Source organism: Lutra lutra, chromosome 18 (assembly GCF_902655055.1).
Source record: "Lutra lutra chromosome 18, mLutLut1.2, whole genome shotgun sequence".
Lineage (NCBI taxonomy): Eukaryota > Metazoa > Chordata > Mammalia > Carnivora > Mustelidae > Lutra > Lutra lutra.
The window spans coordinates 39724161-39738937 of NC_062295.1; the positions used below are offsets into that span (position 1 = coordinate 39724161).

The 14777-nt window shown below is 54.0% G+C and overlaps 1 protein-coding gene across 1 annotated transcript in view; it reads left to right on the forward strand.

Annotated features, from left to right (window-relative positions):
• The first annotated feature begins 939 nt into the window (after positions 1–939).
• ADAP1 (ArfGAP with dual PH domains 1) overlaps positions 940–14777 on the forward strand; it is a 51183-nt gene continuing 37345 nt past the window's right edge. The window contains exon 1 of the mRNA XM_047712819.1: positions 940–1238. Coding sequence (XP_047568775.1) covers positions 1157–1238 — 82 coding nt within the window. The 5' untranslated portion in view covers positions 940–1156. The remainder of the gene's footprint in view (positions 1239–14777) is intronic.

Sequence of the window (14777 nt, forward strand, 5' to 3'; positions counted from 1 at the left end):
GGGGGCTGGGGTGGGGGTGGCTGTGACCCTGACGCACTGAAAACACCCTAAATGCTCCTCTGCCCGCGGCCGGGTGCACACGTCACAGGTCAGCTGAGTAGAACGCGGTCACTGAAAGAGAAGGAGGTCTGTATGTATGGACTTGGAAGATAAGCAAGATCTTATTAAGTGAAAATAAAAAACAAAAAAAAAAAAAACCACACACAAAAAAACAAAAAACACCCAAAACCCAGTGGCAGGTCAGAAGGATTGGGGACTCCCCTGGTGTTACCACAGGCTGAGGACCATTCTGGAAGGAGGCAGAGGGATGGTTCACAGAGCTTGGCTCGGAATTGCCTGGGATGGGGATAGAGAGAAGCTGTAATCCTTTAATGGGATGTTTATTTCAATCGTGTGGATCATTGGATCCATAATTTAAGAAGATGGGAAGAATTCGGGAAAGTGCAGAGGCAGGCAGAGGAAGGGACACCCATTACCTGTCCCCTCTGTCTCTCCCCTCTCTCTCACTCCTGGGTCCCTGCCTCCTGACATGGTGGGGCTTTATTCCTGGCATGGAGACCCCACTGTGGTGTCCCTCCTGTGGCCGCTGGGGCCTGCTGGCCATCTCCTCCCTGGGGCAGGGATGGTGTGAGCAGGCACCCCTTCCCTCAGCCCGTGGGCCTACGGGGCCGGACCGGCACACAGTAGGTGTCCAGGTGCTGCTCCCCACCCCCAGGAGCTCACGGAGGAGCCCACCTGGGCCTGCTCAGGCCCCCCACTGGTGGAGCTGGTGGTGCTGTGCTCAGATGGGGGTGGGCAGCGGGGAGCCCGCCGGGCTGGTCCCGAGGCGCCCGGGCTGGGGGACGGGTTGGGCGCGGAAGGAGGCCGCCCGCCCGCCCGCGCCGCTGGGGGCCGCCCGCGGGCCGTGCCGGCCAGAACGCGCGGTGCGCCCCGGGCCCCGCGCCGGCACACGCTCAGCGGCCGCGGCGGAGATACCAGCGGCGGCGGCAGCGGCGGAGCCGGGCCCGGCGGCAGGAATGCGGAACCGGCGCGCGGGCTGAGGCCGCCCAGGATGGCGCAGGGCCGCGGGCGGCGGGCAGCCTGCGTGGGGCCCTAGCGCGGCAGGGCGGACGCTCCGGGCCCCGGCCCGGCATCTCGGGCGGGCGGCGTCGCGGCCATGGCCAAGGAGCGGCGGAGGGCCGTCCTGGAGCTGCTGCAGCGGCCGGGGAACACGAGATGCGCCGACTGCGGCGCCCCGGGTAGGTGCGGCCGGGCGGGTTCCTCCCGGGTCGCGGCTGGTCCGCGTGGGTGCGGGGCCGGGCTGGCCGAGGGGCCGGGGGGATGCTGAGCGGGGCGGGTGCGCCCCTGTGAGGCGCTGGCCGGGGTGGGTGCGGGGCCAGGATGGGTGCGGCCCGGGGTGGGTGCCGGCCTGGATGCCCGCCCTGAGGATTAGAAGGAGAGCTGTGGCGCCTGCGTGGCCGGGGGCGCGGGCCTGGGGTGCACCTGCATGGAGCCGGACGTCGCCTCCCAGCGGCCCCGGGGCCTGCGGCTGTGTTGCCTCCCCTCCCCCCTTCCCCCCCCACCTCGCGTGTCTCGCTGTCACCCGCGGACCGCCGCCGCGTTGCGAAACCTCGGCTCCGCAGAGAAAGAGGAAATCGCCCGGGTTGGGTGTCTGCAGAGAGAGAAAGGGCAAGCGGCCCCCCGGCTTATGTGTGTGGGTGTGGGGGTCCACCTGGCTCCCCGCCACCTGGAGGTGACGTCATGGCCCCCCACCTGGGGCCACCCTTTTGCACATGCCCTGAGCAGATGACTGGGGGAGGAAGGCCTGTGGGTGAGGGCTCTCCTGTCCCCACCCTGGCAACTGGCTGCTCTGGGCAGGTGGCCAGTTCAGGTGGGGCACCAGGGCCGTCCTGCCTGTAACAGGCTCTCCGTCCACCTGCGCCATCCTCCCATCAGGCATCTCTTGGACTTTGCTCCTGGGTGGCCCTGCTCTGGGGTGATTTCCAAGGTGCCAGAGGCCTGAGGAGCTTCCTCTCCCTTCCTGGGGCGATTTGTCCTGGGATTGACAGGAAAAGGACAGGTTGTGCTTCCAGGCTGACAGAACCCTGCTTGTGAGCCATCAGCAGCGGCCCCTGGTCCTTGTGAGGGGGAGGTTGGGGAAGGAACAGCCCCTAGGGCTGCACCTGCTCCCGCTGCCTCCAGGAGGAGGGCAGCCCTGCTCAGGGGCTGTTCCCCCCAGGCATTCAGGGGGACACCACACCCCACTGGGGGCTCCCAGCTCAGACTCCTCAGAACACACCTAGCTTACGTCCCCCAGGGGCAGGGGCTGCGTTTGTCCTGAGACAGCAATTGGAGACACGCAGCCTCTGGGCACTCCAGAAGGGATCCAGTGGCCCATGCTCCTCTATTGCCTACCCACTGGGCTGGGGGTGGTCTTTGAAAGCCCCGGGTCCTGGGAATCCACTGGTCAGCTGTGGTGTTGCCAAGAGAGGCTACACCAGGAGCTTGAGTGTCCCGGAGCCACGACAGTCTTCTCTGGAAGCCAGGCAGGCTGCAGTGGCCTCTCCCCCAGACTCCTGAGCCGGGGAGCTGCAGGGCCCACCCTGATGGTGCCAGGGGCGGGGGGACAGCATTGGCACCACCGTTGTGCTCTGCTCCTTCCAGCTGGCTGGCTTGGCTCACTCTCTCCCTGCCTCCCTCCTCCAGACCTGAACTTTCACTTGCTCCGGAAAAAGGGATGCACCAGGGATCGGTCACCGGCACGTTGAGCTCTCAGCCTGTGGTGGCGGGGTGGGGAGGCGGGGGGTCATGGGCCAGAGAGCTGGCCCTGTCACTCTCCTTCTGAGTTACACTGCTCAGGAGCTGCGCCTTTGGAGCTAGAGCCTCCCTCCAGTGACCTCGGGGGGTGGGGGGGTCCAGCCTGGCAGGTGGGACAAGGGGCTTCCTGGCCTCTTGGGCCCTGCAGGGACCCCGCCCCTCACAGTGAGCACTGCCATGCCCAGCCCACCCACTCAGCCAGAGGGTGCTGCTCCAAGGCAGGCATGCTGGGCTCTGGAGCGGTCTGTTCTTACAAGTCCAGCTTTCCCTGGCATTGGGCCAAGCCTCTGGTTTTTTAGAATTGGCCCATGTCACCAGTGTCTTGCTTTATCTGTCTGGCAGCCCTGTGGAGCAGGCAAGATGCTGGCGATTGCCCCCATTTCACAGCTGGGGAAACCGAGGCCTCGGAAACTTGAGCCACCTTGGGGGACGTGGGGCTTCAAAGGCAGAGCAGGTGTCTTGGTGTTATAGCTCTTAACCCCTTCTTGGCCTCCCCTCTGCTCCAGGGGTGTTGGGGGCGAGGTTTGCTGCCCTGCGCCCTCCCTTGTGACTCCCATGGAATGCACGCCCACAGTCTCCACTGCTTGGATGAAGCCGCCTGGTCTGTCCAGGTTCTGTGCCTGCCGCGACCCAGACGGGTGGCTAGGGGCCATTCTGTGGTGACCCGGACTGGCTCAGGGCTGCCCTGCCTCACCATAGCCAGTCAGGAGCCGGGCATTGCCGGGGGCAGGGGCACAGGGACCCTGGACTGTGGGCCAGAAGGCCAGGCCTGGGCCACCTATAAGCACCAGGCCTGGAGGGGTTTGCAGGAGATTTGGGCAGGCCTAGCCAGCTGGCTCTTTGAGGGCTTCCAGGAGGGAGGCAGCCTTGGGGTTGGGAGTGTCCCCACAGCCCTCACAGGACCTGCTCCTGTAGTGGGCTGCCCCCTCCTTTGAGCATGGGACCCAGGTAGCAGCCTCCCAGAGAAGTGGCTTTCATGACAGGCCTGGGGGACTGGGTGTGTATGGGTCCCTTCCTCTGCAAGGCCTGGGTTGGGTCTCCATCTTGGGGGTTGAGAAGGGCAGCTCGGCACGTCCCCCAAGCTGCCTACCTCGTCAGGACAAATGACAGTCTTTCCCTTGAGCCTCAGGTCCAATGTTCCCGGAGGACTTGGGGGCTCTCACATCTTCAGTTGGGTTTGGGTGTGGGTGATAACCTTGTGGTCCTTTGATGCATGTCACCTGGGCATGAGTCACGTGGAAGCACCAGGTAAAGCCAATCTGGGAGCACCTGGGCCTCTGACACACGGGCGGCTGGGTGAGGAGGTTCCGGTTTCTGCCAAGCAGCTAGGCTGCTCCCAGCACGTTTCTGGAACCAGGCCCCGGGGGTCTGACTCTGGCCTGGGGGGCCCGTCCTGGCAGCTAAGCCGCAACCTGAGTACGTGCCCTCACAGCCCCGCGGGTGACCTCAGAGCGGAAGCGGCTTGCTCGGCCCTGGAAGGCTTCATGGAGGACGGGACCTTTTGGAACTTGCTGTAAGCCAGGACAGAAGCGGCTGGGGTGGGTGTGTGTGTGTGTGTGTGTAGGGGGTGGTCTTTCAGGAATTTGGCCTTGTTTGGAGAGGGCCTCCTGGGTGGGTGCGGCGGCTGCACCCATCTCTGGGGCAGAGTCCCACCTGGTTTTGGGGTTAAACCAAATATTTTTTAAAAAGTTATCATTTTAAACGTCTTTTCTTTTTTTAATTAAGATTATTTGGTGGGGGAGAGAGCACGCCTACGCATACTTGCAGGCAGGGGCACGAGCATGGGGAGAGGCAGAGGGAGAGAGGAAGCAGAGACTCCCCACCAGAGCTGGTTGCCTGAAGCTGGTTCGATCCCGGACCAGATCAGGACCCGAGCTGAGACCCGGAGTCGGAGGCTCACTGATTGCGCCGGCTGGACGCCCCCACTGTGACGGGCTTAGGTGTGCAGGGGCGTTAAGTACTTTCCCGTCCCTGCGCCCCCTCCCCATCGGGCTCTGGAACCTTACCATCCTGTCAGTTGGAAACACGGGCCCCCATGTGCACCTCCAGCCCCACCCGTGCCTCTGGGTCGGTGGTCTGATGGCTCCTGGACCTCGTGGGAGAGGAGTCCTGCCATGTTTGCCTCGTGTCTGGTGCATTCCCTCAGCATAGTGTCTGCGGCCGTTCACGGCTTGCGTGGCCGTGCTTCTGTTACATGGACACTCTCCGCTCCGTCCGCCACCTACCCGGGACACCTGCGTGGGTCCCACCTCTTGGCTGCTGTGAGCGCCGGGCTGCAAGCGTCTGAGAGGGCAGAGTCGGAGGACTTGGGTCACAAGGTGACTTTCGGCCTGACATGGTGCGGGACCCTGCGGGCTGTGCTCCTTGGCCTCAGGCCAGCAGGCCCCCCGCACAACGTCCTGCCGCCGTATCTGGGGGGCTGGGGAGCAGCTGCCCCCACCTCCACCCCAGCAGGGGAGGCCCAGCCAGCCAGGGCCGCCAGGCCGGGGGACACTCACTAGACCGAGATTGCCCCAGAGGGATGTGGAGCTGCTGGGCAGGCCAGGGAGTGTGAGCTGGGCCCGCGCTGCTCCAGGATACAGCTCCTGGAAGGGGGACAAGGGCCCTGTACTCAGGCCCCACCCTCGTCGTTGGTCATTTGTGAAGCCCTGCTCCGACCAGGGGCCTGCCAGCAGCGGTCCCCCATGCCTGGGAGCCGGCTCCTGGGTCCCATTTCCCCGTGAAGGAGGCAGAAGGAGCTTCACCAGCATCAGCATCCGAGGGTGGCAGGCAGGGGCTGTGGGTTTGCCAGCTGCCCTCCTGGCAGAGGCTCCCTGTGGTCCAATCAGGCCTGAGCCGTGGTGGAGAAGGGCTCCTTCCCCCTTCTTTCTATTGTGTTAAAATACGCATCACCTGGAGCGGACAGTCTTAACCTGTTTGGGTGTGTCCATTTCAGGGGCCTTCAGCGCCTTCCCCTCCATGTAGCTATCACCACTATGGTCTCCAGAACTTTCCATCTTCACCAACTAAATCTCTGTCCCCACTAAACACTCACTCCCCCTCCCCAGTCCCCCCAACTGCCCTCTGGGGTCCCTCAGAGAAGTGGGGTCCCGCACTGTTCGTCTCGTGTCCGCAGGTCCCTCCCTATGGTAGCAGGTGGCAAAATTCCTTCCTTTTTAAAACCGAAGTGCAGTTCACATGGAGCCTGATGTTAGTGTCAGGGCACAGCCCGCCGATCTGGGATCTGTGTGTGTTGTGAGTGATTGCAGGAAGTCTAGTGAGCGGGTGTCCCCACGAACAGGTAACAGCTCCGCACAGTGTTACTGGTCACATCCTGGGACCTGCTTAGCTTATGCCCGAAGCTGGTGCCCCTCGACCCCCTCCGTGCATCTCATCCCCGCTCACCCCCCATCCGAAACCACCAGTCTGTCCCCCGTGTCTGTGAGCTCGGAGTTTTTTTTTCCCTTGCATAGGGTATTTTTCTTTCTCACTCATTTCACTTAGCGTAACGCCCTCCAGGTCCCTCCATTCTGTCACAAATGATAAGGTTCTCCTCTTGTTTATGGTAGAACAATATTCAGGGTGTGTGTACACACGGCATCGGCAATGTCCCCTCGTCCATCTGTGGGCACTTAGCTGCTGCCGCATCTTGTCCCTGGTGAACAGCGCCACGGTGAGCCTGGGGATGACCACGTCTGTTCCAGTTAGTGTTTTGGTTTCCCTTGGGTAAATCCACACAAGTGGAATGGCTGGATCTTACCGTTGTTCTGTTTCTACTTTTCTGAGGAATCTCCACACCGTTCTCCGCAGTGACTGCCCCGAATGGCTTTCCCCCCAGCAGTGCTGAGGGTTCCCCTTTCTCCACATCCTCCCTCATGCTCGTTCCTTCTTGTCGTCTGGACAGTGGCCATTCTGACAGGTGTGAGGGAGACGGCACCGTGGTCCTGCTGTGCCTCCCCTGCGCATCCGTGATGAGCTTCTCATGGACCTGCTGGCCACCTGTGCTTGTGTCCCCTTTGGAAAAATGCTCTCTTCAGAGCCTCTGCCCAGTTTTTAATGGGATTGTTGGGTGTTTTTCTTGTTTTGTTTTGCTACTGAGTTGTGTGAGTTCTTTATATATTGTAGATATAATTATTAGACGTGATTTGCAAATGTTTTCTCCCATTCCACAGGTTGCCTTTTCCTTTTGTTGTTTTCCTTGGCTTTGGTGGGCTGTGCAGAAGCTTTCCAGTTGGATGCGGTCCCATTGGTTGATTTTCCCTTTTGTTGCCTTTGGTTTTGGTGTCAAATCAAAGAATCCTCACCAAGACCCATGTCAGGAAGCTCACGGTCTCTGTTTTCTTCTAGGAGATTTATGGTTTCGGGTCTTACACTCAAGTCTTTAATCCATTTTGAGTTGATTCTTGCGTATGGGGTGAGGTAGGGGTCCAGTTCCTTTCTTCTGCAGGAGGCTGGCCCGTTTTCCCAGCACCGTTTATTGAATGGACTGTCCTGTCCCCATCGTATATTCTTGGCTCCTTCATCATAGATTAACTGACCCTGTATGGGAGGGTCCATTTCTGGGCTGTCTCTTCCGTTCCACCGACCTACGTGTCTGTTTTTACGCCAGCACCGTAGTATTTTGATCACTGTAGTTTTGTAATATGTTTGAAATTGGGAAGCATGAAGCCACCAACTTTGTTCCCCTTTCTCAGAATCGCTTGGTTATTTGGGGTCTTTTGTGATTTTATACAAAGTTTAGGATTTTTTGCTCTGTTTCTGTGAAAAATACCATTGGACTTTGGCTAGGGATTGCGTTGAGCTGTAGATTGCTTTGGATAGTATGGCTATTCAAACAGTATTAATTCTTCCAGCCATGAGCAGGGACCGCCTTTTCATTTATTTGTGTCTTCAGTTCTTTAAGGTTTCGTAGCATTCGGGACATAAGTCTCTCACCTCCTGGACTGACCCTCTTCCTAGGTGTTTTTGTTTTTTTGTTTTTGATGTACCTGTCAGTGGGACTGTTTTCTTAACCGGTCTTTCCCATGGTCTATTATTAGTGTGGAGAAACCCAACTGGCTTCTGTACATTGACAGTGTCATGTAACTTCACCGAATTCATCGACCCATTCTCGTGGTGTATCTGCGTGTGTGTACACATGTGTGGAGAACCCCTAGGGTTTTCTACACATAACGTGTCATCTGCAAATAGTGACAGTTCTACTATTTTCCTTTTGGTTGTGATGCCTTTTATATCTTTTCCTCCCTGGTTGCTCTGGCCGGGACTACCGGTACCAGATGGAATAAAGGTGGAGAGAGGGCATTCTTGTCTTGTTCCCGAAATTAGAGGAAAAGCTCTCAGCTTCTCGCCGTTGAGTATGATGTGAGCTGCGGGCTTGTCCTATGTGGCCTTTATTGTGCCGATGCACGTACCCTCTGTACCCACTCTATTCAGGTGTTTCTCACAAATGGATGTTGAATTTTGTCAAATGCCTTTACTGCTTCTATTGAAACCATTTGACTTTTTTCTTTCGTTTTGTTAGTGGAGTGTATCGCATTAATTGATTTGCGGATGCCAAATTGATTTTTTTTTTTTTCCTCCCTAAGGACGTAGAATTTTCTTGAACACGCTGCAAGGGAGCAGCGAGCAGGACAGCAAAGGAGAGACTTCTTGAGTGGATTTCTTGATCCAAACTAGCATCCCTGGAGTAAATCCCACTCGAACACGGTGTATGATCCTTTAAATGTGTTGTTGAAGTCAATGTATGAATATCTTACTGAGGACTTTACAATCTGTGTCTGTCAGGAATACTGGCCTGTAATTTCTGTGTCCTTGTCTGATTTCGCCAGAGTACTGCTGGCCTCATGAAAGGAGTTTGGAAGTGTTCCCTTTTCGGAAATGTTCTATTTTTTTTTATATTACTTGGTATTACTTCTTTAAATGCTGGTAGAATTCACCAGTGGGGGTGCCTGGGTGGCTCAATGGGTTAAGCCTCTGCCTTCGGCTCAGGTCATGATCTCAGGGTCCTGGGACCGAGCCCCATGTTGGGCTCTCTGCTCAGTGGGGAGCCTGCTCCCCCTCCACCTACCTCTCTGCCTACTTGTGATCTGTCTGTCAGACAAATAATAAATAAAATCTTAAAAAGAAGAAAAAGTACCTCAAAAAAAAAAAAAAAAGAATTCAGCAGTGAAGCTGTCTGGTTCTGGAGGTTTCTCAGAAGGTTTTTGATCACGGATTCAGTCTCCTTGCTTCAGATTCCCTTTTCCTTGATTCAGTCTTGTACATTCCCAGGGATTTACTAGTTTCTTGTTCCGTTTGTGGGGTGGGGATGTAATTATTCATAACTGTCCTTGTACGACCCTCAGTGTTTCCACCGTATCACTCCTAAGTCTCCTTTTTCATTTCTGATTTTATTGATTTGAGCCTCTCTCTTTTTTTTCTTGGTGAGTCTAGCTAAAGTTTGTGAGTTTTGTTTGACTTTCCCAAGAAAGAGCTCTTTGTTTCATTGATCATTCTATTATCCTTTTGTCTCTCTCTCTCTCTCTCTCGCTCTTTTTTTTGGAGAGAGAAAGCACGTGCGTGTTGGCAGAGGGGCAGAGGGAGACAGAGCCCCAAGCAGACTCCACGCTGTGCTTGAAGCCCAATGTGGGGCTCGATCTCATGACCCTGAGAGCCCAGGCCAAGAACCGGACGCTTCCCCAGCTGTAACCCCTCGGTGCTCCATCTGGTCTTTCTCCAGTTCCTTGCGGTGCGGAACTTGCTTGTTTTTCCACAGACTTTTCTTGTTCCCCCAGGAGGACGTCCCCCCACCGTGGACGTCCCTCTCACAATGGTTGCCACTGGGCTCTCTGAGCTCCCGTGTATTCCATTTCCACGTGTCTCAGTTTTTTTATTTCTCCCTTGACCCACTGGTCGTGCAGTGGCATGTGCCTGGATCTCCACACACGTATGGATTTCCCAGTTTTCTTGTAGTGCACTTCTAGTCTCACACCGTGGTACGGAAGATGCGTCATGTGATTTCAGTCTTCTTTTAGAACATTTTTTTTTTTTTTAAGATTTTTTTTTTTTTTTTTTTTTTTTTGACAGAGAGATCACAAGCAGGCAGAGAGGCAGGCAGAGAGAGAGGAGGAAGCAGGCTCCCCGCTGAGCAGAGAGCCCGATGCAGGGTTCGAACCCGGGACCCTGGGATCACGACGTGAGCCAAAGGCAGAGGCTCTAACCCACTGAGCCACCCAGGCGCCCCTGCCTGCAGTTCAGTATTGGACTTTGAGTCATGAGGTGCAAATCTTCCAGCTTTGTTCTTTCTCCTAATTATTTTGGCTCTCCAGGGTCCCTAGAGATTCCGTGTGAATTTTAGGATGGACTTTCCATTTCTGCAAACTATGTCATTGGGATTTTGGTAGGGATTGCACTGAGTCTGTAGATTTGCTTTGGGTAACACTGACATTCTGACAGTATCAAGTCTTCCAATCCATAACATGGGGTATGTTTCCATGTATTTATGTCTTTGATTTCTTTCCAGAACATTTTATACTTTTCATGAGACAGGTTTTTTTTTTTTAAACCTACTTTGTTATTTCTTGAGGATTTTTACTGTCTTTGATGCTCTCGTAAGTTGATTTGTTCTTGCAGTTTACCTTCAGATTACTCCTTCTGTATAAAAATGCAACTGACTGCAGCCCCTGGCTGACTCAGTCAGTTCTGCATCTGGCTCTGGATCTCGGGGTGCTGAGTTAGAGCCCCATGTTTGGTGTAGAGGTTACTTAAAAAATAAGTAAATAATTAAAACGTGGCGTGTTTTCACGTGCTGACTTTGTGCCCCCTTCCTTTGCCGAACTCCCTTACTCCAACAGCTCCTTCCTGGAGTGTTCGGGTTCTCTGCATATGAGACCATGTCCTACGCAGACAGATCGTGTTGCTCCTTCCTTTCCGCTGTAGATGCCTCTTCCTTCATTCTCATGCCCAGTGGCCCCGGCTGGAGTGTCCCGGACTGTGTGGGATGGAGGTGGTGAGGGCGGGCGCCCTCCCCTCGTTCCTGCTCCCCAAGGAGGAGCTCTCAGTCCTTCACCGTCGAGGATCACGTTGGCTGGGGGGTTTTCCGAGACGGCGGTCAGTGTGTGGAGGTCGTGCCTCCTGTTCCCCGGTTTGCTGAGTGCTTGTACACGAGCATCGGGTTTAGTCCAGCGCTATTGCTGCATTAGTAGAGATGGACGATCGTGTGGGCTTCCCCTCGTTGTGCTGGCGTGGGGCATCACACTGGCGGGTTTTCAGGGGGGCCCTCTGTGCGTTCCACGAGTAAAGCTGCTTGTTGTGGTGTGTCATCCTCGCTGTGCTGCTGAGTCCACTTTCCAGAGGTCCCTTGAGGGTGTAGCCTCCGTGTTCACAGTGGTCACTGGTCTGTGATTTTTCTCGTAGCATCTCTGAGGTTCTGCTGGCCGCATTGGATGAATTGGGAAGTGCTCCTCCCCGTCGATTGTTTTGGAAAAGTTTGGGAAGGACGGTGTTGGTCATTAAGGGTTTAGTAGAACTCACCAGGAAAGCCGTCAGGGCGTGGCTGTTCTTTGTTGGGAAGTTTTGATGATGGATCCAGTCTCCTTACTGGTTCAGAGGCCCATTTGGACGGTCACTTCTTCGTGATTTGGTCCTGGTGGGTTTTCCGTTTCCAGGAATGTGTCCACTTCACCGAGGAGGTGACCCTGTTGTTGGTGTATGGCTGTTCACGGCATGCTCTCCTAGACCTTTTTATTTCTGGTAGCAGCATCCCCAGCATTGTGTACCAATTGTCGTGACTTGAGTCAATTTCTTAGTCCCTCCAGCTCAAGGTTTGCCGATTCACTGATCTTCTTGAAGAATCAACTCTCGCTTTCATTTATTTTCTCTCTTGGTTTTCTTTTCTCTATTTCATTGATCTCTGCTCCAATCTTTATGACTTCCTCCCTTCTGGCAGCTTTAGGCTCATTTATTCTTTGTCTGGTTCCCTCAGTCATGAGTTCGGTGGTTGGGTTGACATTGTTCTTGTTTTGTGCCGTCTGCACTGATAGCTGCAGAGGTCCCTGTTAGCACCACCGGCGCTGCGTCCGTGTTCTGGTGTCGTGGTTTGTTTCCCTTCCTCTGATTTCATTTCGTCTCTAATTTCCCTTGTGATTTCTTCCTCGATCCACTGGTTGTTTAAAAGTGTGTCACGTTTCGGCCACGTTGGGAACGTTCCCATTTTCTTTGTGTTGACTTCCAGCTGCACCCTGTTGTGGCCGGAGAAGATGCTGCGTGCAAAATCTACCTTTTACAATCGATCTGCACTTCTCTGCGACCTCATGCGTGGTCGGTCCTGCACAACGGCATGACGCCCCACGGGCACGAGGGAGGAATGCATGTCCCATCCCGGTCAGGTGGGGTGTCTGGTGGGATCTGGTTGGCTGTTGTGTGACGTCCTCTGTGTCCTCACCCCTGCCCGATGTTTCTGTCCGTCACTGTGAGGGCAGCATCGCGGTCTCCAGCTGTCATTCTAGGCTGGCGATGTCTCCTTCTTATCCCACCGAGTTTTGCTTCCTCTGCTTTGATGGTCTGTCATTAGGCGCATACACGGAATCATTAGATCTTCTTGCTGTATCGAGGCTTTTACTCACATAGACTGTCCTCCTTCATCCCTTGTGGCCTTTTCCTGTCTTAGTCCGTCTGTCTGATGTCCGTGCAGCCACTCCAGCTCCCTCCTGCTGGCTGTCCACGCGTAGTGTCCTTTCCCGTCCTTTGACTTTCAAGCCGCCGTGTCTTCAGATCCCAGTCGAGTCTCTCAGGGAGGCCAGTGGTTGCACCATGTGTTTCTGTCCATCCACCGTTCTCTGTTGACCGGGGAGGTTCCTGTAATGTGAGCGCTGGTAAGGAGGGACTCCCTTCTGTCTTGTGCTCTGTGTACGTGTGGCCGGCAGCTTTTTCTCCCTTGTTTGCTGCATTCCTGTCGTCTTCTGTGTTCAGTTTATGTGCAATGTTTGAATTTCCTCCTGATTTCCTTTTGTGTATTTTCTATAGCTCTTTTCTTCCTGGTTGCCATGGGGATTACATTTAACATCCTAAATTTATAACCTTCTAAATCGAATTTATAGTAGTTCAACTTCAGTAACGTGCAGAAACCCTGCCCCTGCACAGCTGTCTGCACAACCCCCTTTTGGTTGTCGGTGTCACAGTGTTTCATCTGTACACACTGTGTGCCCCAAGACATATAATTCATTCATTCGTTTATTCGTTAATTCTTTTTTTTAAAAGTAATCTCTCCACCCAACTGAAATCAAGAGTGACATGCTTCCCTGACTGAGCCAGCCAGGTGCCCCATAAATAATAATTATTTTAAATGCATTAGTCTCTTAAGTTATGTAGAAAACAAGATCTGGAGTTATAGTAGTACTAAGTTTTACATTAATAATTTTTTTTAATCAAATGAGTTAGCCTCTTGTATCGTCTAGAAAAATCACTGTTTTATTTGTTTTAAAAATATTTTATTTATTTATTTGACTGAGATCCCAAGTAGGCAGAGAGGCAGAGAGGGAGGAAGGGAAGCAGGTTCCCCGCTGAGCAGAGAGCCCAGAGACCCTGGGATCATGACCTGAGCCGAAGGCAGAGGCTTTAACCCACTGAGCCACCCAGGCACCCGAAAACCACTGTTTTAATACCATCGAATGCCACGTGACCACCGTTATAATGACACTAGCTTTCGTCGTTGGCCGTGTACTTACCTTTCCTGGGATCGTCGTTTCTCTGCGTGGCTTTGTGGCGCTGCAGCTCTGGTCACAGACTCCCTCAACTGTTGTTTTTCTGGGAACATCTCGATTTCTCCCTCACATCTGAAGGACAGTTTTGCCAGAAATAGGATTCCTGGTTGACAGTTTTTCTCCTCTGAGCACTTGGCACATATCAGCCAACTCTCTTCTGGCCTCTGAAGTTTCTGATGAGAAATCTGCTTCTCATCTATTTGAGGATCTCTTGTGAAATCACATCTTGTGGAAACCATCACAAGTGGCTTTCCTCCTGCTGCCTTTGTGATCCTTAGGTCTGGGTTTTGGATGCCGAACTGTCATTTTCCCCGCCGTGGGGCCTCTTGGTGTTCACGTGGCCTCATAGAGTTTTGCACTCACGTCTCCTCACACTGTGATTTCTTCATATCTTCTCCCTGCTCCTTCCTCTCTCACTTCCCCCGTGTGTCCCACGCACATCACTTGGCTCCTTACGTTCTGTTCACTTTTCTTCCATCTTTTCTGCCTGTTCCTCGGCCTCCGTAACTTCCATTGTCCTGTCTTCAAGGTTACTGATTCTTTCCTCTGGCTGCTCAAGATCTGCCTTTGAATCCCTCTGGCGAACTTTCTACTTCAGTTACTGTGCTTTTACATCCAGAAGTTTTTTTCTGGTTTCTTTGTCGCGTAGATTTTCTGTTTTTGTTCTTATTTCCCTTTTGTCTGTACATGGTTTTCTTGACTTTCTTCCCATGTGGCATTTGTTCTTCAAGCATATTTACAACTTTTTTGAACATCTGTGTAATAATGTCTACCACTAAGTCCTTGTCGGGGACAGATTCTGTTCTTCCGTTCCTTTGAATGGCCATGCTTTTCTTTTTCTCTGTATGCCTCGGGATTGTTTTTGTTGGACATTTGAAACTAATAATGTGGAACCTCGGAAATCAGATTCTCCCCTCTTCCCAGGGCTTGCTGGCTTAGTCACTGTCTTTGTTTTGTTTTCATTGTTGTGGACTCCCTGCCAGGGATCAGCCTGAGGTGTAAACTTAATGTCTTCTTGGGTCTTTTCTCCCCTTATTTATTTATTTTAGAGCGAGAGCACATGAGCGGGAGGGGCAGAGGGAGAGAGAAAATCTCAAGCAGACCGTGCGCTGAGTGTGGAGCCCGGCACGGGGTTTGATCCCACGACCCTGAGATCATGACCTGAGCTGAAATCAAGAGATGGAGGCCCAGCCAATTGAGTGCCCAGATGCCCCTTCTCTGGTCTTTTCTAACCTTTTCTGTGGTCATTTGTAAATGTTTCCT